The sequence below is a fragment of the Corapipo altera genome, unplaced genomic scaffold, assembly GCF_003945725.1.
Source record: "Corapipo altera isolate COAL_440 unplaced genomic scaffold, ASM394572v1 57, whole genome shotgun sequence".
In the NCBI taxonomy this organism is placed as follows: domain Eukaryota; kingdom Metazoa; phylum Chordata; class Aves; order Passeriformes; family Pipridae; genus Corapipo; species Corapipo altera.
This window is the reverse complement of record NW_020884905.1, coordinates 3,089,445-3,114,404: the sequence shown is the minus strand read 5'-3', so window position 1 is coordinate 3,114,404 and position 24,960 is coordinate 3,089,445. Positions and strand designations below refer to the sequence as shown.

Below are 24,960 nucleotides of genomic sequence, written 5' to 3'. Positions count from 1 at the left end.
CCGCGGGCGGAGCGGCGGTGGCCGCAGGATGGGCGGCAGGGCCGGCTTCTTCGAGGTGGGTGCGGGCGGCGCCGGGCGCGGGGGGCGGACAGGGCGAGGCGAGCCCGGGCCAGGCCCCACAGCATCTCTGCGGACGGGGCTGCCCGGGACCCCGGCGGGCTCCTCTCTCTTCCCGTTCCATCTGCATTGAAGCACCGGGGAGCCGGAGCCATCCGCTCCCGGCTCTGCCAAGGGAAGTGACCGCCGCTGGAGCCGGGGGGAGAACGCTGCTCGCCGGGGGTTTCCTTGGGGCGAGGGGACAAAAGAGGCTGCCGCCCGCCCCGTCTTTTCCTACCGCGAGCACGTTCCCCTCTCCGTTTCTCGTCCCCGCGTCCCCGGTGTCCGTCGGACTCGGTCCCGGCGAGCGAGGCGGGGGGAATCCCCAGGCTCCCGGCGGTCCGCGGAGGCGCTGGATCAGTGGCTCTGGGCTTCCCAGAGCGGGAAGACTGCGGGGTGGGTCTGGCAGCGCGTCCCGGCCGTGCGGAGAGAGCGAGAGCGAGGAATGTTCTCGGCACCTTCCGTCCCCAACTTCTCGGAAGACCCCGTGGCCAGCCGCTGTGCACCCAGAGCCGTCCCGCACAGCCTTCGGCCCGGTGCAGGCGTGGCCCCGGGGGCAGCGCCCCCGGCTCGGCCCGGCTCAGGACGGCTCCCGGCGCGGCGCCCACCGTCCGGCGGGAGGAGCGAGCGGGGGCTCTGCTGGCACGGGGTGTTCGAACTTGCGTGGGGAACGAGAAGTAGCCGGGCAAAGTTCAGTACAGTCAGCTCCTTGTGCTTACAGAAAGCGCAGAGTAACGCGCACCTGGGGGGCGTCAAGGTAACATCTCATCGACTTACATAAACAGCCACACAGACTCTTTGCTAGAATTGGTTAGGCTGGCTAATACAAAAAATCTTGAGTGGCTGAAGGTCTGTACAAGCTAAATGACATCAATCCTGAATGTGTTTCAGGAGACTTATACTTCAGTTTCTCCATCACGACTTGCCTAAAAACAATGCACAGGGGGAGGAACACAATTTCTTCTCCCTGTGCAAATTACAAACTAGTTATAAACTGAATGCAAAACTATCTGAAAAGTGTCTGCTCCTTTAGTAACTTACCATGACCTGAAAGTTTAGATTTTGCTTTTCAAATCTATAAAAATGTTCTGGACATCACAATTCAGCAAAATAAGCTGCCTATAGCTCTTATGTAGCACCTGCACCGTGCCTTTTTCTCAGCAGTGCTGGCTTCCCTGGTGTTTTATTTTTTAGGAAAAACAGCCAAGTTTTTCACTGCCTCTTGCATTTCTACCAGTGTCCCAAACTGTTGTGAGACCCAAATGCTGAAGCAGGCACTTGTGTGTCTCCTGAATGCCTTCAGTCATGGGTCTTCAGGTTTGCTCTTCTGCCTCAGACTTACTTGAACTCCTGAATAGCACTAGTTCCTAGAAGACCTCAAAAGCACAGACATCATTATTGTTACCTGATTTTGCAGATGGGGAAACACACAAGAGTTGAATGTCCTGTTCTGTCTTGCTAGGCAGTACAATAGCAGCAGATTCAGGTTCTTTTGAGCCCTAAATCGAGATCCTGTGCCTAAGCAGCACTAATCTGAATTCAGTATGGTTTATGGATTACACGTCAGCCTTGTATGTCTTGGTTCTTTTCTCTTTACAGCAGATAATGGGTGGAAACAGATTTGTCCAGCTCTTCCAATGTGTGTCTGAGCTGGCTCAGGGGGAAGGATGTGGACAAAGACTGCTGTTACATAGTGCTTTCTGCACTGTTCTCTCTGCTGATTTGCTTTCTGTTATAAAGTCGTCGGCTTTGAATTCTGAATTGCGTTTCCCCACCACGCATTCAAAAAGTGAGCTACCAAAAGAGAGTGAGTGTTCCACTTCTCTATTGGTGTTCTAAACTTTAGCGTTCTGTGTTAGAGGAACTGTATAGATCTGTACTTTCCTCTGTACATTTCTAGCCATTTACCCTTTATTGCTGTTTCAGGGTGCATCCTGATAAGAATCACGGAGCACTTTACAATCACCAAACTGTCTTGTTTACTTTAGGTATTGGTGTGTTTCTAATTTCACCTCAGGTTTTTTTTTATCACTAATAGCTCAGAAGAAGCTTGGCAAGGACAACTATAAAGAACTATGTACCTGAAAATACTGCACCTGATAATTTCAGGGGGTTCAGCTCCAAAGATTGAAAGATGTATGACAGAGACTTATGTCTAGATTAATGTTCTCTAGGAGTGCTCATTTCTCCAAACTGATTGGAGAACGACTCTTATGACCTATTTGAGATATGTTTCAGAGCTTATGGTACAGTTTATCCTAAAAGTGTCTGATTTCCTCCTTTCCATGCAAGGGATGTCTAAGTGACATGCTCAGATGTAAATATCTGTAGTAGACCTCTGAAATTCGGCTAATGAATTCTACCCTTTTTTTCTACTTCTCAGGTTTAGGTCCTCAAAGGCATTTCATATAAAGAAAATAGTATGGCATTCTAACTTTCTAGAGAAAGATCCTGAACAAATACACTCACACTGAAGAAAATTAGTGTAATAGTTGTGCTTTTGCTTCCTTAACTGGTTTGGATGGGAAATGCTTTTTGTGAGCAGTGATAACCAAAAAGGTTTTGGAGTCTTCACACCCTGAGGATAGATTGAACTGACATATGCAGTACAGTTTAAAAGCAATAATGTACTGGCCCCCCTTGCTGGCATGTAAAGTTCTCCCCCCTCTTCTGTCTGAGATGAAAACACTCTGAATGTAGGGGGGGGGTGGTTGCTGCCTAGCTAGCATGGCTGAGATGTCACAGCTCCTGTTACAAAGCCTTCTCCCACTCGGAGCTATGCTGTCTAAAGCCTTGTCAAGTAAGAGCACTGGGAGCAAGTGCCAAAAGCAGGACTGCAGAGCATTTTAAGATTCTGCATCCTCGAAGAATTGCCTGAAAAGACAAGGCCACATATGAGTTATTTTAACAGACATTTAAAGGGACACTGCTGAAAATTGCCCTGCTGTTTGAAGACATCTGCTCTGTTTTCAAAATTAACACTTAAGATTATTACCACAGAAAGAGATGAGATGATAGGCAAAAACATTATTCGTTTCTCTTCTCTTATTACTTCTCTACACACTTACCAAGACTTTCAACACTAGTTGTGCTGCTTCAGTTGAAAACCAGCAATTTGGCTTTTTTCTCTACGAAGCTTTAGAAAGAAACTTAATTTTATGTAGGAGAAGATGGTAGTAAAACATTACTTGGCAGGAAGTACCTGAAGCTATTCAGAATTTGAATGCTACATTTGAAATGAAAAGTCTTATTTTAGAAAAAAAAATATGCTTCTTTGACGTATGTTTAAAGAAAAATTGAATACAGATTTTGTGAGTTCACCTGTCTGTATAAGGTCTCTAAACTTCCAAGGGCTTCCAGTCTTCCTGCCCTATCGAAAGACAGCAGAACCATCCTTGATGCTGCTCTGTAAAAACAATGAAAAAAATCTCTCTTCAGTTTCCTCAATTCCATGTCAAAAGCATACACTGGATATACATTTTGACATCCATACACCAAATGATGCATGAAGACTAGTAATGAAACTAGAGGTGCTGAAGTTCAACATTCCAAATACCAGTGCTGATGCAAAGATATAATTGTGATTTCACAAAAAATTTGTAAATGTCTTCTACCTCAGTATTGTCATTGTAGAAAATAATCTCCATATATATAATTTCCATATATATAATCTCTCTCATTGCCCCAAGGCAATGAATATTCTCTTCCATATGGAAAAGGCTATGCAGTGGTGTTGGAAAACCCGGATGTCTACTTTGTGTTGAGTCAAAGCTGGCTCAGGTTCTCAGATGGAGGTGCTCCAATGAGCTTCACAGTGACAGTGATACTCAGTGAATGATGTGACTTTTTAGTGTGCCTGGGAAATTGGCAACATGGAGCTCTGCGTTAGCCAGTGTAAGTAAATACCCACTGAGTCAGTATTAACTGCTGCAGGTTCTTTTTTCATCTTGTGTACCCTCATGAAAAATGCTGTACTAGTAAAAGCTGGAAAGCTTTCACAGACTATCAAGAGCCAGAATTCACTATGAAACATCCAACAGTTCTTCCTTTCCTGAAAAATAAACTGCCTCCCCCCCAAATGATTAGACCTTCCTTTTACTTCCTGACCATTCTTGTGCTGGCTCATTTTATCCCTGTCAATTATACAAATGGATTTGTCTTTCTGAAGGATGACCATTCTGAAGGATACTTTTTATCCTTGTCCAGGCACACAAAGTGAGTTGGGTTTTGCCATGACTTTGTGTTAGGCACCCAGCTCCATGATGAGATATGACAATTTGGTTAAGGTATCCAAGTTTACTTCAACTCTATCCCTTTACTGTATGGTATCCCAAAAGGCATCCACTATAAAGAAATACTGAACAGAATTACAATGGAAGAGAGCAGTGCTTGAAGGAGCCCACAGAGGAAGAAACTCAGGATTTCTCTTTGGTAGTAGACTGCCCTTTTCACTGGAATACACTCCTGTCCTCTCCTGCCTGTACTTTTTGGTCTCCCTCTGTGGGAGGAGTGGGGAATGGCAAAAGACATTCTAAAGCAATTTTCTCACTTCCTGGCAGTGTGTCTAACTATTACATATAAAACATGAAGAACTAGATCAACTCCTTTGCTGACAGTTTAGTTTCATCCAGAAATAATCTAAATGCTGTGCATTGTGCTGACCTTGGGATAAAGATGCTTACTGGATCAAGGTCTTCGGGGATTTAGATGAGAGCACATCTAACTAACAAATCTGAAACAGGTGGAAGAAATAAAAATGCACAGTGAGTTTCAGCACAGGTCAGACACTGGTGCCCATTGGCTTGCACAGGAGCAGAACTTAGAAGCTGAGTACATACCTAGTGTATATCTTGTGAACCTGTAAATGTTAGACATCTAAATTCTACAAAAGTGAAAATTAATTTCATGAGACCTTTTGAGTATGGGCGTCACTGTATCTCTTCTCTTTATACACAGTGAAATAATATAATAAGATTCTAGTCTCATGAAATATGAGCCAATTTCTTCAAAGAGGTAAGGCTTTACTTAGTTGGACTACTTACAGAATAAGGTACAGCACTTCACAGGTAAGATGATGAAATATTGCTTTGTGGTTGAACATATGTCTTGGTTCTGCTTTGGGAATTCCTCACACAGCATGTGGCTAAGCTACGGGACTCCCCGCCTCTGGACTCTGTGCATGCAAAAAGTTTATGGAGGTTTAAAAGGCAAGTGGATAAACTAATTGAGGAAAAAAATCCATGAAAAGTTATTAAATACACAGGCAGCACTTCTAATGCAGGAGAATCACAATCACTGTGTCTGTCTCTTCCCTTCCCCGGGTCACTACATTCTTGCCCTGTTTTATTACTTTTTCTGAGTCACCTGCTGCTGGCTGTTACAGAAAGATGCAATTCTAGATGGATCCTTAGACTTATCATCTGCAAGAGTACGTTCCTGTGCAAGCAAAGCTTCAGACTGATGAAAGTCAATTGTAACAGCAGCAGCAGTGCAAACATAATTTTCAGTGTACGTACACTTACAGCAATTTCCCTTTGGCTTAACTCTATTGACTTCAAGAAGGCTATTTTTGATATGCCCTAATGTGAGATCATACTAAGGCATGCTTACTTCCTTCAGGAACAACACAGTCTACCAGAAAAGTCAAAGGAGATAGAGCAAATGGCTAATTCCATAGGAAAAAAGATTTAGAAAGATTTAATTAGGACTGTGGCAACCACTGGATTGCTTTTTAAAGTTAAATTCCGTATACATTCTAACAGTTCAGGGAGAATTCATTCTGCATTACTCTTTCTCAGACTGGTGATTGGTTCCTATACTGTGAAGTAAGCTATTTTTTATAACTGAGTAATTTCAAAAGAAATCAATACAATGTATGCTTATGTCAGTGCATACAAAGTCTCACTCAGCTACAGTTTACTTAATCTGCTGATTACAAATGGCTTAAAATAAAACTTCTAAGATGAACGGACATGATAAATGTGTCAGTATTTCCATAATAGTTATTACATCATTTTGAAGATCTGCTGATCCCTCAGCACTTGACATGGCTTTAAACTGCAGGAATTTGATTGACTATATTTTTGTAATCCTATTGCAGAGACACTGCATCTTAAAAACTCTTTTTAAGCACTTTTTCTGTTTTTCTCTTATGAATAAACTTTTCTCCCTTTTATTTTACCTTTTTATTTTCTGAATAAAAATTTAACAGCTGTTTATATCATATATTGATTATTCTTTGCCCTCAACCTGTTCTAAATAGTAATAGTCAAGATTTTTGCTTTTATTAATGACACTATCAATCTTTAATCCTTATGCAAGAGAATGAATTTGTCTTCTAAGCTTCAAAGATATATATTTGTAGTCACTTATACAAGTTTTTAACATCTTGCACAGATCTGCCTATTTATTAAGTTCTACTCAAAGCAGTTTTGGAGAAGCTGTAGTTGAAAATGCCTTTAAAAATTCACCAAATAAGTGGACCATAAGTCATGGAACACTAGTGCAGACCAAACGCTGGCGTCCTATTGTGCTAAATGCTTTGAAAACACAAAGAAATTAAAGTTCTCTGAGGCAAACAATTTATGTTTGAAAGAGATGATTACCATCAGTAAGTGTTCCAAGAACAGATTGCTGGGTATCTAAAAACTGTTGCCAACCAATACATTAACTGGCTTGGTGCTGTACCTGAAGACTGGAAACACCGTGTTCAGTGCCATGTCAGTTCATGGGATTGGCCGTTATGTTTGGAACAGACACCATTTCTTGCTTTGGATCAGGCTTTTGTGTCCCTTTTGTAGGGAACATCTACACACTGGGGGATGTTATGATACAGCCAAGAGATGTGATAATTAGAGGAAACTGTCACCTTGCTTTCACTCTGTTGTTGCACAACTTTCTATGGACTGGAGTGGAATCTAAAGCTGTGTTCCTGCATCCATCTTTCTGAAAAGGGAAAGAATGTTTGATATTTCTTAGATCTTGAAAGTAATGCAAAGTAAATGAAATGTTTGAAGTAAAAAAAAAAAAAGGAGAAAAAGAAACATTGAGCAATTTAGGCTGCAAGGGCCTTCTGGAAGTCATTTAGTCCAACTCTTGCTCAAAGCAGATACAGCTTTGTATGGCAATGGGTCTTGTCCAGTCCAGTTTTAAATATCTCCAAGGATGGAGATTCCACATCCTCTCTAAGCAACTACTTTCAATATTTGGCTGAAATCATGGTGAAAAAATTCCTTGTATCTGGATTTTTCCATATTCAAACTGGACACATTGCCTCTCACCATTCCCTGCCCTGCACTTGTTCTGTGGGCTGCAAGAGTCAGAATGATGTACTTCAAGAATAGACCTCTGGGAAAGGAATCCGCTTCATTTACTTTCCTATGGAGATTTCACACAAACAGACATTGAAACTTGAAATTTTTGTTATTTCAATATAAAAAATTAAGGGAAAACATATCCCAATAATCTTCACATATTTATTCCATATCACAAAGGAGGAACAACGCTTGCCTCCCCTGATGTCCCAGCTGGACTTACAATGCACAGGTAGAAAATATCATGGCATTAGTATCTCTTGTGGAGATAGTTCTGGCTGGAGCTGAAGTGTTCCATTGCTGCACCAATAGAGAAAGAACCATTTGGGACAAGTAAAACAAGGAAATAAGATACTCTAAACAAGCGATCTCTTCAAAGTAGCCCTATTAGAAAGATACTGGACTGTGACTCCTATTTTTAGTGAAGAATCATATTTAAAGTCTAATGTTAATCTATCCTCTTGGCCAGTTAATACCAAACATAATTAATGCTAGATGTGTATATAAAAAACCCCCAACAACTGCAACAAACTCTTTGGTATTAAGATAAGCTTTGAACTTTCACTTGTTTACCACAAAGTTCCATTACAGCATTTGATGAGAACAAATTAAACTAACACACCATCACCGTATTTTAGGTTTTGGTGGCCTGCTGCAACTGGGCTTTGAAATGTTTGGGGACTTTTCTGCTTGACTGTTGATTAAAATAATAACTTTTTGCCAAAGTGCATTTGATCATGAAAATAAACTTTCCTTTTCAGAGCTGTAGATTAACGACTACTTGGAATTTAAAATGCTACTATGTAGTTACTGAAAAGGTGATCTGAGAGGCAAGAGTAACACTAAGTATTCCTATAACAACAGCTTAAGGGTTTCTGAAGTCCAGATATTTAGCTGCATTTGTTCATTATGTCCACCAATATTTTCCACTCTCTTTACAATTAAAATATTCTGGGAAAAATACACATTAATCTTTAAGCTGTATGTACTCAGAATATTTGCTTACATGCATATATATACATATTTAAATTTTTTTCTCAAACTGTTTAATTTTATGAATAATAAAAATACTGTTCCCTAGTGATTCCTGTGAAGTTTCTCTATCCCTTGTTTGTTCCTCTTGCTCTAGTATAAGAAAATAGCCTAGATCGATGTGTTTTGATCAATAAGTGAGCTAATACTGCTTCTGAATATATCCAGGAAGACAATTCATTTGGCAATAATATTTTTTTTCTTGCAAGTCAAGTGCTTTCAGAACCTGGCTATGATTAAAGATGTCTCTTGAGAACTTCAGGAGGGTTTTTAACACAATTCGCAGACCAGAATAAAATGGTGTCTCACTCTGAACAATGACTGTGAATTTGAGAATCAACTAAGAGTTTAGGCATTATTTAGCCAATAATTATTAATTACCATTTTGTGTCCCATCAGGTGGAAATCCTTGATTGGGAGACAAAGAAACAGCTATGCTTCCTAGATAAGGTAAAACAAAAATCTGTTTAAAAGGGTAGGTGACTTTTTAGAAATTAATAACTTTTCTTAAGTAAACATAATGTTTATGAAGGGTATTTCATCTCCTGCTAGCCTTTCTTTGGCCACTTTTAGCAATTATGCAAACTTCATACTAACTGCAGGGTACTTGGACCCTTTTCCAGAAGGAGCTTTCAATGCTGTTGTAGTAATTCTTGATCGCTGCTAGAGAAGCTGCCTCTGAAACACATGTCAGAAATTGTCCTTCCTTTTTCCTGTCATACTTTGAATCATTCATACCAAGGCTAGACATCTGTAAGACAGTTACACTGTTACATTTTCTAAGTCACATTTCTATTTGACTTAATAGTTTTAAACCTAGTACTTGTATTTCAAAATATGCATCTTACATATGCAATATTTTTGTTGCCTAGGTGGAACCAAATGCCACAATTAGAGAGATCAGATTGATGTTCCATAAATTATGTGAGTATAACTTCTGCAGCAGCTCACATCACATCAGAATATCCACTATATAAATAGGAAAAAATTACATAATATGAAACGTGATATACACACATAGTGCTGATAACTTGCACATGAATGTGATCACAGTGAAATTTCAGTATAATTATTTTATACTCTCCTAATACACCTTTGTAATTTTTCTGCTGCATAAATCATCACTGATATTAATGTTGAATAAATATTTGTAAAAATCTTTAACTAAATCTTATCTTGTTGTGTTGCATTCATTATAATAGTGGATGACCTAAACCAAACATTGTATGTCACACTATTCTGTATGGTCTTACAGATCCTCGGTGGTATCCAGCAAGGCAGTCAATAAAACTTGATCCAAGTAAGTACTTGTGAGGACTAGAGTATCTAAACTCTGAGCAGGGCCCTGGCACGAAAGGTGTACTTTCAATGGCTATTAGCTCTTAAGAATGAGTTTCCAGCTATGTTAATTAGCACTATGAAGGCTGAAGAGAATCCATAACAAATACAATTCTTTGGAAGTACTGAACAAAGTTCCACCATTGTGCCTGGTGCCTGATGCTTGGTAATTAACTGAGGAGTCTGCACATTGTTCCAGTGCACTTTCTAACTACTGAGCTCTCTGACTTCTGCTTTCAAGACAGGCAGCACAGAACCTAGATATCAATTTTCCCTTAGCTGCAGTGAGATGATCTCCAAAGTGAGGCTCAGCTGGGAGTACTAAAAAGGGCTGTGAGTCTGAGCGATCAATTCACATAATCCTCTGCTCTCAGGCAGGAATTACAGTTCTTTTGAGGGGAGCTAATGCAAAACACATTGCCATGGATGTAGCAATTGCTGACAAAGCTGATGCCAGCCAGCTGACTTTATTCAGTTGTAGGTGTTGCTACTAGAAGCCTCTTAGTACATGGCCTCAGTGCACAAAAGATAGTCTAACAGCCAAACTGTGTAAATTCATCTTAGTATTCAGTATAAAATGTAAAACATTTTTTCTTTTGCTTTCATTAAGCATTATTTTATTTAAAGAGTCCCTTAGAAGTATGCTGGAGAAGATTAGTCCATTTTGTAAAATCTATCCATGGAAAAGAAATGTATGAGTACCTTATTTCCTTCTTCGAAGGTCTACCTTGTCAGATTCCTTCATGAATGTTGTGAGACTTGCCATGAGAAAATGCTGTCCTTCTGGAGATTTCCCCAACCTAGGCATTAAAAGCTTGAGTACTAGCTCATGTGGAATCACTTCCTAGCTGGTTGTTTGGGAAAACAAAGACAATGAAAATTTCTGTAGGAGAGATTTCCAATCACAGTTTATCCTATCTTATGTTTGTTTGATGATGAGCAAGGAGAAGAGTGGAAGAGAGAGGTGCAGGTGACTAGGAGGTCAGTGAATTATGCTAAAGGGCAGTGACCCATCAGCAAATTCTGCTGTTAACAGTGATGAAACAAGTCTACTAGAATAGGCAGGCAATACATAGGATTGAGAATACTTTTAGCTGTTTTGGTGTGAATAGAGGATCCAGGCTTATATATGATTACAGGGATAAATAAAAATAAAGTATAAATATTCTTAGTCTTTTTATTGAGATTCCAATAAACCCACGTTGCATCAAAGAATCTCACAGATTGGTTAAAGAACAATATAAAGCTAATATGCTACCAAAGTTGATTTGAATTTCACTGAGACGTAATTACTTCTTTCCTTCTCAGAAGGAAAGTCCCTGAGGGATGAAGAAATCCTGCAGCACCTCCCTGTTGGCACAACTGCTACCTTATACTTTAAAGATTTAGGGCCACAGATAGGATGGACTACGGTGAGCTATGCTTCAAGTCTGAGCCATTTTAATGGCTAATATTCCATAATTAATCCTTACACCACTTTTTGTCTCTCTCCAATATTTCTGCATGATGTCTCTCTCCAATATTTCTGATAGTGGATGCAGGCAATGAATCCTCATTGCTTCAGTTCATTTAATCAGGGAAAGCAGTAACAGTTACTGTGAATGCCTGGTTCACTGGGAGAGTAGCAGTGGAAAACTTGCTGCAGGGTACGTTGACTCTACAGAACTAAGGTCCAGGTTTCTCAAATGGATTTAGATGTCTACTGCAAAATCACTAGGAACTAGGTGTCTAAATGCCTTTGGGGACTGCTTCACAGGACCTGTGCAACTCCTGACAAAGATTAGGATTATACTGCTCTGAATTTCTCCTGCAAAGAGGCATGTGAGCAACTTCACATGTCAGTACTTGAACTCACTTCAGCAAGGAAATTCAGACAGTAAGATCAGTTAGCTGCCTGCATGTGACTGTGTCCCAGGGTGCTTGTGTCAAGGTAACAACAGCTGATAATTTCTGCAATATTAGTAGCCATCCACAAGGACCTTGCATATTTACTGTCTTAGCTCAAATGTAAATTCTATCACAACTCCCTTGGCAGGCAACGGCAGCACTGCTGTTTATTATGCAGTGAGGTGACCAGTGACCCTTCCAACTCTTTAGAAGGTCCTTGCTGCACATATTACAGTAGTTCCAATAAAACAGCACAACATCAGAGGAAAAGTAGCCCATAATTTAAAGGCATATTTACCCTTTCTTAGCTATGAGACACCAATAAAATCCTGTGTTGACTACAAATAGCAAAGACAACATTAATAGGAGGTAAAATAAAGAAAGTCAAATGTTCTGCAAGACTGAATCTTCACATTATTTCTTTGGATGCAATGCTGATAAATCAGGCAGCTATTATATAATCAAAAAAAATAGGAAGACAGGCAAAAACTTCTAATGGTAGTGTAGACTCCCAAGACACACATACATTAATATTTACCAAAATATCACAGTGCAGAGTAACACCAGGCTTCTGCCATTCCATAATCTTTCTTTTATGTTCTGCCCTTCAAGCTGCTTCATTCAAACATAAGCCAAGAAATACTTCATTATTATCAAATAAAAAAGACAAACTTTTCATCTACAACCAAATCTGATCTGCGCCAGAGAAAATGCTGATTGTAACAGAAGTCAATGACACAGCTTTCTGAGTATCAAAATAATTCTAAACACATTAGAAAATGGTGATTTTGGTGATTTTTTTGTTTGTTTTGTTGTTGAGTTTCTGTTTGTTTGTGGTTTTTTGTTTGTTTGGGGGTTTTCTGAAAGAAGTACAATCAACTTCCCTTCTTTCTCCATAAATGATGTATGGGCCTACTTTCCTCACTTACAGAAGTGTGGAAAATTCAACTGTTAATGTTTGGTCCAAAGTTAACTTCAGTTTAGAGTGATGTTCCTAAGAAATGCACCTATCTGAAATGAAATCAAGTTAGGGAATAGCTTCTTTGGTTTCCTCTCTTTTTTTTTTTCTTTCTTTTTATTTGTCTCTTTGTGTTCAAATTAAAGATTGTTTGAACATAGAATGAAATTATTGTTTCCCAGGACAACTGCTGTGCTAACTGTTCACACAGATGGGGTCACTGTGAACACTTACAAGCTGTTCCTAGTTTAAACAAAATTCATTTAGTAGAAGCAGAACTCTTCTTTTTCAAGACAAATTCTTCACCAAATTTCATTTTAACTCAAAATAAAGAAACAGTTCTTGAGCGCAAGAGAAGGGTGAGAGCTGCATAAATGTAACGTGCATGCGTATTTGTTATGATCTTTGGGCTGACATTGTTATCTTTTCATACCCATACTGTGTCTGCTGCACTGGCAATGGCTGTTTGAATGAAACCGAGGCAAATCATTGCAAAATATTTATGTGCATGTCTACCAGTTTCATAGCCCAATCCCCAAACTGCTATTCCCTCCCTGCCTCTCTTAGTGCCATCCTGGGTCAGTGGACGTGTTTATCCCACTGCAATAGTTATCACAAAGAAACCAAAGCAAAACCATCATCTAATTCAGCTGTCTAATTATTTTCTCTCTTTTTGCAGGTATTTTTGATAGAATATACAGGTCCATTGTTCATCTATTTTCTGTTTTATTTCCGCATGACTTTTGTCTATGGACTGGATGAGAGGTTTGCATCAAGTCCGCACCCAGTAGTTAAGTAAGTCCGTTTGCAGGCATGAGCAGTATTTCTCATAGCCTTATTCCAAATGTCTTGCCACTCTTGGTTTTTTAAGCACTCTTAAATGCTTTTGTCTTGCTGTTTCTAGCTTGGCATGTATCTGCCATTCTTTCCACTACATCAAAAGGTTGATTGAAACAGTATTTGTTCATCGATTCTCCTGTGGGACTATGCCACTGAGGAAAATTGTGAAGGTAAATTGTGTCAGAATCTATCCATAGCCCCCCTTACAAATCCAACGTATGCTCTGCCTCTGCAGCATGGACTTTTTGGTGTGGCTTTTGTAACAATGTACAACAAATCTCACCCATAAAGCTGTAGTTCTTTTAGAAGATTTCTTAATGTCACTATTGTATAACATACATGCTGCCATACTATTACTAGTATTATAGTAGTCTCATTACTTTTTAGAACTTTAAACCTTCAGCATACCCTTCCTTTTCACTCAGCCAGCTCCTTGGGTGTGAAGGTTTTAGTAACAATGTTAACTTTAAAGGTGGTACAGGCAGGCACAATGTTGGGAGAGTTGCTTTTTTAAAGAAAACAACTATTTTTTGTAACAAGCATTTTATATCTTCTTTGCTCCGTACACTCTCTTTGCTGTTAAGCAACTGTTAATTTACCTTTGATCCAGCACGAGGCATCTCGGTTGTTCTGCATTTTCTTCTCCACAGGAGCATTCCCTGATGTTACCAGCCTGTTGTGGCACAGGGAAACTGTTGGGATTCAGACTCTGTTTCCTAGATGTCTGCAAAGTAGTACAATGACTGCATGGTTATGCATGGGCTGTAGTTGTTTTACAAATGTTTGCAACAAAGCACACACCAGTTGTCAAAAATAGGCCTTATACTAAGGAAGACAAGAGATTATCATCTCAACTGGAAAAGCCTCTGGTATCAGCACTTGGCTATTTAACATTTGAGATTTAGACAGTCCCTTGTAATTTGCATTACTGCAGGGATATTTCCAGCAGCGGAAGCTCTACCTCGAGGCTACCTCCTTACTGTCCAGTGGCCCTGGTTGTTCTGGTGGTAGCTTTTGAAACGAAAGAAGGACCTGTAGTGGAGCAGTGGCCCTCCAAAAGAATCTTCCCTAGCAACTTATTGTGCTTCCTGCAGCAAGAGTGCAGGCATTGTTAGAAGGTTCACAGATCTTGACACAACAGTAGCTAATGCATGTTAAACAGTAGATAAATGAGCAACTTTACCTTGAAAAAAAATCCGTTCAGTGTGATAAATCTCCTTTTTCTCAGTGCTCTGACAACTACTTGTTCCGTTCAGACCACACAAACTGTTGATGCTAAAACTGACATTTGTTACAGTCATTCTGATCACTTCCTCTTTTCCATCTTCTCAGGCTGGTGGCACTTGCTTTCATCTGTAAAGTTGCTGACAGTTCTTATTTTATGTGCTTAGCAATGCTTGGGTTTGATTTGCTTTTATAATTTCATTGACCTTGGTGGTGTTACTCCAAAATTGTGACAGTGAGAAAAATATCACGTCATCTTTACTTTTTTCCATCACATCCAAATGGTAGACAAAACTTTCCTACTTTCAGTTTTTGATCACATACACAGCAGATATAGGTAGCTTATTTCCTAAGAACAATGGAATGCTGCCTTTACAGGAGACACTTCAGTTTCAATAAGCAGAAATCTGAGACAGGACACACAAATCATGAGATTTCATCCTTTGTTTACCAAATGAAAATGGGAAATAAATTATGCCCTACAATACAGCAGCTTCACCAAAAGCATTTCATGCTACATATTAAGATAGTGTAATTCTTTCTAAGATGCCTGATTTTTCTAGGCATTGCAAAGGTAGAATAACTGGTTTATCTGGACTTAGTAAACAACTGGCTCAAGGTGAATAAGATAGGGATTAATATACAGAAATTGTGTGGTAATAAAGGAACTAATTGAAGGAAAGTGCCAGAAAAGGATCTGTCAGACCTTTAATAATAGGAAAGTACCAGTGGAATTCCTCAAAAATTAGTATCATGATTAGTCTTACATGGTCTTTCTTTACCCATGAACATTTTCATGAGTAAAAAGAAGGGATATCATCACTTTCTAGAAAAACATCTGGAGGAAAGGAAACACTAGACCTCATAAATACCATTAAACCAGAAGGCAGTATAATAAGACAAACAGAAGGGTACATGCTGGTCATGAATAAACATAGGCAGGACAACAAGAAATAGGGATCATCAGTTGCAATAGAGAAGACAAAAATCCTAACCATAACTTCACAAATTTAGGAATAATTTATTTATGAGATCCCTGCAATATCTGAACTTGACCTATAAGAGGTTGTTGTAAACCTTTATTATTCACTTAGAATATGAAAGATTTGCTTTCTTTCAAAAGAAACACTTTCTTTCAAGTGAGTTTATGAAGTCTGCATGTACTCTGCTGTTCCTAGCTGAACCTCACTAGAGGCCTTTGTATGAGCAATAAGGCTTCTAGTGGGATCTGGGCATTTATAGTATTACTGCTAAGGTCCTTAACAGTGGTAGACTCCTTTTCTTATAACTGAGGAATACTCTTGCAGTAAATCATGTTCTTTGGCTGAATAGTACTTGTTCAGTTTAATTACAACATGTATTTTTGGGGGCTGAGCCACGATAATCAATTTATTTAATTTTACTGTACTGAAATCCATTGCCATATGTTCCATCCTGTGCCAAGCTGTGAAGCTAAGGAAAGGTTTTTCTGAGGGTGCCATTCTAAGATTACAAGCAACTGTTTCTACCTCAGTTTGTACAGCAATTAGTGAATTGTAAGAGCTGGCTGAAGAAGCTAGTGTTAGGGAGGAAGTAGCAGTTTATGGACAGGACACTAAATAGATTGTCCCTAACTTAGGTCACTCTTCTGATTCTGCTGCATTTCCTGGGGAAAAATGAAATCATCACAGGGAAGTTATTTAATTTCTCTGCTCATTTGTCCCACCTAACCTGTAATTACTGGTTAATAATTTGCTCTTTCTCATCAGTTATCTCTTAATATATAATCTCAGAGCAAGGACATACTATGTGCTTGTATTACAGCATACCCAAAAGGTCTCTGGGCACTTCAGTGGTTCAATTAACTCTGAAAAGAAGGTGGAAATGCAACTGAATGTTTGACCCTACTGTTTGCAGCAGATGAGGGGGCACCAGCATTTTCAGAAAAATGCACCATCAGACACTGCAGTCAGCTAGTGCGGGTTCCAGACGCTGAGGTAATCACTTTTTCAGGGTATTATTGCTAGAAATGCAGTTCTGGTATATACAGGGGGAAAAGACTGCAAAATCCAAAGCAAAAAAATAAAGTTAAATCAGTCAGACAGAAAAGAATGCAGCCTTGGATAAGAATTTTGCCTGCATGAGCAGGAAAGCAAAGCTGTGGAGGAGAAAGCAGAAACACCTAGAAATGTCTAAGGTATAGGAACCTATTTGGAAGGCCAAGAAAAAAGTGTCACCAGAAAGAGTAAGACAATCAGTGTTTTACTCAAGATTGAAAACAGGATGCAAGAAAAGATAGGGTGAAGGAAAAGAACAGGGAGAGTGATGAAGGGACGATAGCTCAGTTTTGGTCTTGCTGAAGTCCAGGTGAAAAACAAACACGCCGAGGTACTAGGTTTGGTAAAAGAAGAAGACTCCAATGACGAGAGGCAAGTTTATGAGTTGTTGATGAGGGTTAAAGTCTGCCTGCAAGGAAATAGCTCCTAGAGGTTACAGCATGGAGGAAAAGAGGAAGGGGCCAGGAAAGGGCCTCCTTCCTACCTACATATATATAAGGAGGGAGAAGATAAACCTGTCACCAAGTTATGGAAGCAGCAATGAGCATCAGAAAAAACCCTACAGGAGGCAGGGCCAAGGAAACCAAACAAGAGGTAAAGATTGTCATTGTAAGGAGGTTTTTTCTGGGATGAAGCCTGTGAACAAGCTCTGGGATTGGTCAGGAGTGAGTCAGTACAGCCATTAATGACACCTATGTTGTCAGAGTTTAGAGAATGGAAGCTGGATCACAGAACGAGAAGGACAGCAGCAAAAGGGGCAAAGTAAAGATATCGCAGTGCAAGTGCAGAGGAAAGCATCAGGCATGATGATTTTAGGTAGGAAAAGTTAAAGTGTAGGAAAGAAAGCAAACAGATGAGGTGAAGGAGAAGAGGACAGGTAAGAGAATGGGCAGTGAAAAGTAATAAATAGGGAAGAGAGGGCAGTGCCTAAATCTAGTTTTACAAAGACATGTTTTTGTCAGCAAAACAAATATCTCTTTAACATATAGTGTATATGTACTTCACCATTGCCCAATAGCTTTCCAGACAAGATATTTTCAATAGTGTGATCATACTTTCTAAAACTGTTTATAAACTTAACAGCTTGAAGATACTTGAGACAAAATCTTAACTCTGTGAACGCAATATCCTTTCTATTATTTCTTGTTATCTGCTCCCACCTTACCACACTTAGTATTGCCATTTTTTGTCATATTATCAGTAAGTTGAAGGATTAGCCCATTGTTATCAACAGTCTTTGCAGTAAATACTGGCCCAGAGGATTGTACTAAAACAAAGAAAAATTGCCTGTTTTTCAGAACTGCTTTTATTATTGGGGATTTGCAGCTTGGCTTGCATATTACATCAATCATCCTCTTTACACTCCTCCCTGTAAGTAGCAAAACAACCCACAATGATTTAAGTACTGTTGTGTTTGCATACTAGTACTAATCATATGTAAACTTTTTTTTTTAATAGCTTATGGGAAAAAACAGATAAATTTTGCTGTGATCATGTTTCTGGTAGGTTTGTTGCTCTTTCTATAAAATGCTAAAATATCTTGTTTTATTTTTTCTGTTGTATAAGTGGAGGAGCGAGTAGGATAAGCAGATACTTAGAACTTGAACATTTGGAACATAGCACTAAAGCTGACCACTTACATGCAGAACAGTAAATCTGTCAAGTTTTAATGTGATTTTGTACACAAGGGAATATTTTCATTCAACATCCATTCCAAGACTAGGATATTTAACTGTTGGGATGACCTCTCATAATCTTTAAAGAAGCTGGAACTACCAGTTTGTGACACTATGTTTAAAAGCCAGTGAGTTTGTTTTGTGAACTCTTTCTTGAGCGTTAAGAATCACAACAGATCATAAAACTCAGAGAGTTTTAGACCAACTAAGAAAGTATGTTACTGATAATGTCCAGGGATAGAGTTTCGTTTTGCTGAGCTTCAGAAAATTTTACAGCTTTCCTTATGAATCAAAATTCTTCATCACTGTTCATTCTCATAGTTCCCAGGAACATTTCATACATGCAGAAGCAATGTTACTGTAGCCAACAAAGGTGACCTATATATAAAGATTTTTCCTATGTATGGGTAACTTGTTTAGCACATCAGCTGTTCACTTTGACAAATTAATTGTCAGTGACTGCAGGATCTCAAAGCAGCTTCCTAGTATGAAAATTCTATGAGTTCATGACCTATTCACATTTTGTAGAGAGACTCCATAACAGAGAGGACAGAGCTGGGAACAAAACTCAGGAGCTCTGACCACTAGTCATTTGCTTTAATGGTATGCTTTGCAGACACTGGAGACTGTCCAAAATCATATAAATGGGTCATTTCAATGCACTTTCTTTATAATTGATTGGGGAAGCATCCTTTAAAACCAGTGAAGGAAGCTGGGTCAATTTTACTTCATGATTCATAGCAATTATACTCTAGGGAAGAAAATTTACTTAGAGTCCAACCTCTATCTTCCTTGGGATTTTAATAACTTTTGAGAAACCAAAACTATGCAAATCCATTTTTTGGGTGTTTTTAAAGACATAAGAATGACCAAAAGATAAAGCAAGTATCTCCTGGGTTTACTTTTGTCCCCTTTGTTTTATTTAGATCTCATGGGGATTATCTAAGCAGTAAATTTGATCTTCTGACACAGTCCACATTTTCTGGAAAATATCATAAATATATAACTGAATATGACATGGACTCATGTTTGAATGAAGATATCCTCCTGTCAGACAGTACTCTCAGTTAAGGATATTTATCACGTTTACAACAAATTACTTTCCTTTTCCTAAATTTTTAAAGGACCCCAGGAAATAACAAAAGGAAGAAAAACAAATAGAAGAAGGGAAGCACATTTTTAACTCTGTCATACTTTTTCTTGCAGCTGTGTGAAGCTGGAAATTTTTCCATTCATGTTGCACTCAGTGACCTCCGGAGAAATGGTAAAAACTGAATAATCATTTTTCACTTTGGCACAGCCATTCAGTACTTCTTAATCTACTCTGCCTTGTGAAAGACCTCATCATGGGGGGTGTTGATACCTGTCAGCTGACTGCTGTGGGAGCACAGGTTGCTCAGCGCTGTAAAGATTGGATTCTAAGGGAGATCAGACAGTGCAAAGAATCCAACATCAGACTGTTGAACTGCACTTCCTATCTTACTGTAATTTTTATTGCTAAGGCCCAGGTTGTGTTGGGGGGAGCAGTTATATTGGTTACACTGGCAGTGCAAAAGGAAACAGGGCTAGTAAAAGCTATGATTTGGTGAGCAAGGAAAAGTAATTTCACTGGTTTCTATAGGGGGCACAAGATCTCTGTGCAGATCAGGGTTCCTTGGGCATGAGCCAAACATCTTACAGCGATCAGCCATGATCGCTAAAATCCCATTCTGTGACAATTTGAGAAAATCTTTAACTTCTAAATTTAAAATTTGAGATACCTCTTGTTACAGGAGTGACTGTGATCAAAGGCATAAATAGATGACTTTCTAATGCCCAGAACATTTCCTCACAGTTATTCTGTTCCTTCTTGTGAGTCCAGAGGACATCCTGTCTCCCCATATCCTGCTTGTCCCTCTCACAGTCATGAGACACAGGAGTAGGCAGAGTTGGGTTGTCTTTACAGGAAACTATGTATTTAGGAGTGTGAATATTTTGTGATTTGTTTTCTAATCTATAGGATCCAAAACCCGTAAGATCCCATATCCAACAAAGAATCCTTTCACATGGCTGTTTTTCTTTGTATCTTGCCCTAACTATACATATGAGGTATGTATTTTCAAACAAGATGTTCAGATTTTAGCTTTGCTGAATATATTTTCATTTCTTTTGGAATGTTAAACATGGGAGAAACCTCTGAAACAGTTGAGCTCTATACATTTCCCCTCCTCCCCTCCACTCCATTAAATCAGACTGTGGACGGGAACTTGTCTGTTCTTCTTCCCCTCTCCTGAGGCAGTACTGATGGGGCTAAACTTGAACAGACAGCCCTGAGCCTGAGCCTGTGCATCAGTGTGGCTGCTATACAAGACAGATACACTGTAAAGCAGTGCAAATTCTGCAGCCAGGGACAGGGAGATTGCCACTGAATGTTGCAATGAGGGGATGGGGAAGTCTGGAGGATTTATAACATAAGATCCTAGGAATATCACAGCAAGCAAGAAGATATGGTCAGACAAACAGAAGATATTGTGCTAGAGAAAACAGGCCCAAGTCTTCTTTCCCATTCTCTGAAGTTACACAGTCACTTGTGTTGGCAGTGACTGCTTTAGAAGCTTGAATCAGTTTATAATTTAATATTCCTTAATCGGGAGCCAAACTCCTGACTGAGTTCAAAAGCAGATAAAATCAGTGCAACTCAGTGTAACGTTGACTCGTGCACAGAAGGACAGCACCAGGTTTTAAATTCAGTGGCGATTAACAGATATTAAAGAGAGGAGCCTTTGGTCTCAGACTATAGAAAGTTACCATTCCTAGCACTGATGGAGGTCTGACAAATACAAATTAGGCAGAGAAACAGAAAGGACATTGTTGTAAATGCTTAAAATTTTGTCATTGTAATAGCTATGGAAGCAAACATGAAGGTTTTGTTTGTGATAATAAGGCACTGTTCACCATCTTGGCTAAAGGTTATTAACACTAAAAATTGATCTGGCTGACCTTGGCTTTTTTATTTACCTGTACTAGGACAAGGTTATTTTGATCAATAGAGACATAAATGCAAATGCTGTCACCAGAAATATTTTAAATTTCCTTGGCCAAAACAGGTGGGGACCTGGATCAGTTTCACAATCATGACTCAGTGTGTTCCAGGTGAGTAATGTTTTGGTACTTTAACCTGAAGTGATGTCAGCAGCAAGAACATGTTTTTAATCTGATAATGAAATGTATCTTTTTTTCCTTTCCTTCCAGTGGGGCTGTTTACCTTGCTTTGCTTCATTCAGATGACAATCTGGGCAAAGGATAAACACTGCACCTACTTACGAGAATTCAAGGATTATCCAAGTCATAGAACGCCAATTATTCCCTTTTTGTTGTAAGAAAAGAAGGTTTAATTTGAATATTGCACAGAACTTCAAGAAGAAAAACCTCATAAACCTCCTGCCAAATAAATGAATTAATTTAAAGGATTTTGGTGCATGTTTAATCACCACTGCTAAGGGAAATTGTATGCACTTGAAAGCTACACTTCCTTACATTCAAGAATTGTCAACTTACAAGCACCTTAAAAAATAAAGCTTCATTGCACAGCTGGTAGTCGAAAGCCCCTGCAGTTCACTGTAACCTGACTGACTAGCCTATTTAGATTGATGGATCAGAAATACTGAGAAGTCTGTGCTGAAAAGCAGCTCCAAATTTAGCAGCGGCATTCTGCAAGACAGAAGTACATTGGAAGGAGGACATACCAGCTAACTACTAGAGCTCAGTTCAGCCAGCACGGCCAGCTGGCCTGGAGACAGTTGCATGATCTGCCTTCTTTGACTTGAAGAAGAGTGTGTGCTGCCTGGAGGCAGGTGCTTTGTAACAAATAACATTACCAAAGATTATGAATGGTTCCTGGAATAAAGAAATAGGCAATATCTCAAAAACCTGATTTGGGTCTAACGCCTAATTTGCCAAAAGAGTCTGAAGTAAGAAGTATTTGTCGTATTTGTGAATGTAACATCCTCTGTTGGGGTTTTTTTTGTTTGTTTTTGATCTTCTTCATTAGTAAATTGCTTACTAGTAAGTAAGGTTCAGAAGCAATCTGATCTATATCTTTGATACTTGGCCTGTTTTCATGTAACAAGTCCTTACAATACTAAAGGACCTTTTACCCAAGCATTTTACATCAGGCTTCTTGGAACAGTTTTTAATACACTTTGTAAATACATGAAGTGACTGCTAGTCCTCAGAATGCTCTTCCTATTTTCAGAGCCAGGGAGAAAAATTAGCTACATTTTGGACTTCCTGTGTTTTCTTTTTCACAAGATGTTCAGTGTGACTTAGTTGGGTTTTGTGTAAATCTGATAAAAAAGGCTATTGAAATCTATCTGAAGGATATTTTAAAGAAGCTATTTTAGAATATAAAGAGAATGCATAGATAATGTTTTGTTTCACAATTACTTTATTTATCTATAATGGATGTATAGAAAGATTTTTGCAACATTTTGTAAGGATGAAATATGCAATAAATTCTAGACTACGTTTTCAAATCAGTTGAAATAATTATGGCAAAAAGAGAAGGCTACAGCTGGTTGCTGAAGTTTTGTAATATTTTGTACAGTACAGAGCAAGAATGTCCTTATAAAAAAAAATCTACATCAATTGAAGAACAAAAACTTTCAAAGCAGAAATACATGACCCAGATTTTATTTCTGTATAACATATTTTAGAGAAGATTTCTTAGAAATGGTTAGATCTGGTAGATAACTGAAGCAATATGTCATTATGAATTTGTTTTCAGTATTGTTTTTTTCACTAGTTTGTGAACTAGTGAACCAGAGAAAAGCGCTAAATGCCAAATGATTTCCCACTGAGTGCAATGCGGAGTACAAGCAGGTTGAAATTTTCCTTCTAAGGAGAGAGAAAGCACATACCCTATTCGTACTTTACACCCACTTAATGTCCAGTCACAGGAAAGAAGAAAAATTTGTTTAGTAACAAAGATATCTTTCCAGGTCTCCACGAGAAAACAAAACTTTTGGCAGATTTGGAGATACTCTCTTTCTTTTTAATCTCCATTTTGACATTTGGCCTCTATTTGAGGCAACTTGAAGATGAGTATGAGATCATTTTAATTAATTTTTTTAAAGCATGTTTCTTGTCTGGGTCTGAGATCTGAATTAATTCTTTTCATTCTTGCTGAGACAACCATCTGTTTTCACTGGCAGCCTGGTGAGACAGTGAAGCAATCTCCCCGCACTAGACCCATCAGCCAGCACTGATGTTCTGACCTTGGTAGTCCCATGCAGGAATCAGCGTGGCAGGAATCTGCTTCTAAGCTGGGCAATGCTCTCTGCCTTGGGACCTGTCTGCTGGCTGGTAGCAGTTGACATAAGGGTTAAACAAGAAGAACCTACCAGCCTGAAAGCACCAGACAGAGAAACTGTCTTTGATGCTATTTATATGTCAACAAGGAGGAATGAGACTTCTCTTCTTGTATCTTATAATCAACTTTATGTTAGAGGAAGATTTTATTCTATTGCAAGGACTTGCCTTTCCTTTGACACTGTCATGTCATGTGTTCTTGGTAGAGCAGTAGAAGTTGGCTGTTGCTAGGGCTGTTGTTGAGAGCACAGTGCTCAGAAAGGTGCAAAAAATCAGTATAATACTGAGTGTGGGAACCTTTGTTATAGCCTTGTGCTGCTCTGGTATGACACATCTTTGCCCTGTGCACACACTAAGCACTGGTGACTGTAAGAACAGTCTATGCAACTGCCTGCTGACGCAAAGCAGGCGACACCTTTGCTTCACGGCTGGCTCCAGCTGCACGGGGATGCAAAGGTATTTCCTCATCCTCCATCTGCTGTTTAGCAAAGTTCACAAAAACCTGTGTGAGGAAAGCAGAAAAGGCCTCAATTTTCTTGACTGAGATGAGTTACTGGAATGACCACTCTTCAGGAAGGAGACAGAAAGGGGAATCCATAGACATTAACTGAACTGAGGCACTGCGTTATCAGCCAGGATCATGATTTCCTCATTTATTTTGATAAACTTCCCTGTAAATTCCTTTCTTGTAACTTCCTTCCTTGGGATGTACTTGCTGGCAAATAAAATTCTATTTTTTCTTCAGGAGGAGATGGGTTCAGCAAAGTTTGCACAGCTTGCACAGTGTGAGTTTGGTTGTGATAGGAAAGAGGAGACAGAATATTTTAGTAGGAAGCTGAAAGACAGCTAGGAATGTCTCTCTAGCAATCCCATGGAAGACAGCTTTGCAAATGTGGACCCTCAGTTACTTAGGAAAGAAGACAGATGGGGCCAATACCCTCTAGGAAGTGGGTGTTGCCAAAAGTCCCAGTGGACTTTCCAGGTTTTGTGTGTCTAATTGCTTCGCACAGTATCTCTGAATCAACACCTTCCAAACCTCTTATTTAAAATAAAATGTTATTCTCAGCTCAGCCTCATTCCAAACTGCTGACCTTGCTCAGATGCTGCTCCTGAAGGAATGAGTTTTATGAATTCTGTCATCTGGGAAATGCTGTCTTACCAGCTTTTCAGATGGCACCTATTTATACAGGGAACAAGTTACAGATTCATAC

The 24,960-nt window shown here is 39.3% G+C and overlaps 2 protein-coding genes across 4 annotated transcripts in view; one reads left to right on the top strand and one right to left on the bottom strand.

Annotated features, from left to right (window-relative positions):
• Positions 1–23,141, top strand: part of TECR (trans-2,3-enoyl-CoA reductase) — a 23,981-nt gene extending 840 nt beyond the window's left edge. The window contains exons 1-13 of one of the 3 annotated variants that reach the window (XM_027651452.1): positions 7–55; positions 8,841–8,891; positions 9,314–9,365; positions 9,697–9,741; positions 11,088–11,191; positions 13,304–13,419; positions 13,529–13,634; positions 18,023–18,095; positions 18,183–18,226; positions 19,607–19,664; positions 20,400–20,488; positions 21,487–21,532; positions 21,632–23,141. In XM_027651452.1, the coding sequence (XP_027507253.1) occupies positions 29–55; positions 8,841–8,891; positions 9,314–9,365; positions 9,697–9,741; positions 11,088–11,191; positions 13,304–13,419; positions 13,529–13,634; positions 18,023–18,095; positions 18,183–18,226; positions 19,607–19,664; positions 20,400–20,488; positions 21,487–21,532; positions 21,632–21,759 (939 nt within the window). In that variant the 5' untranslated portion in view covers positions 7–28 and the 3' untranslated portion in view covers positions 21,760–23,141. Of the gene's footprint in view, positions 1–6; positions 56–8,840; positions 8,892–9,313; positions 9,366–9,696; positions 9,742–11,087; positions 11,192–13,303; positions 13,420–13,528; positions 13,635–18,022; positions 18,096–18,182; positions 18,227–19,606; positions 19,665–20,399; positions 20,489–21,406; positions 21,533–21,631 lie in introns of those variants that run through there. The other 2 variants (XM_027651453.1, XM_027651451.1) reach the window with 2 other exon arrangements.
• Positions 23,056–24,960, bottom strand: part of ABCA4 (ATP binding cassette subfamily A member 4) — a 72,485-nt gene continuing 70,580 nt past the window's right edge. The window contains exon 52 of the mRNA XM_027651430.1: positions 23,056–24,251. Coding sequence (XP_027507231.1) covers positions 24,129–24,251 — 123 coding nt within the window. The 3' untranslated portion in view covers positions 23,056–24,128. The remainder of the gene's footprint in view (positions 24,252–24,960) is intronic.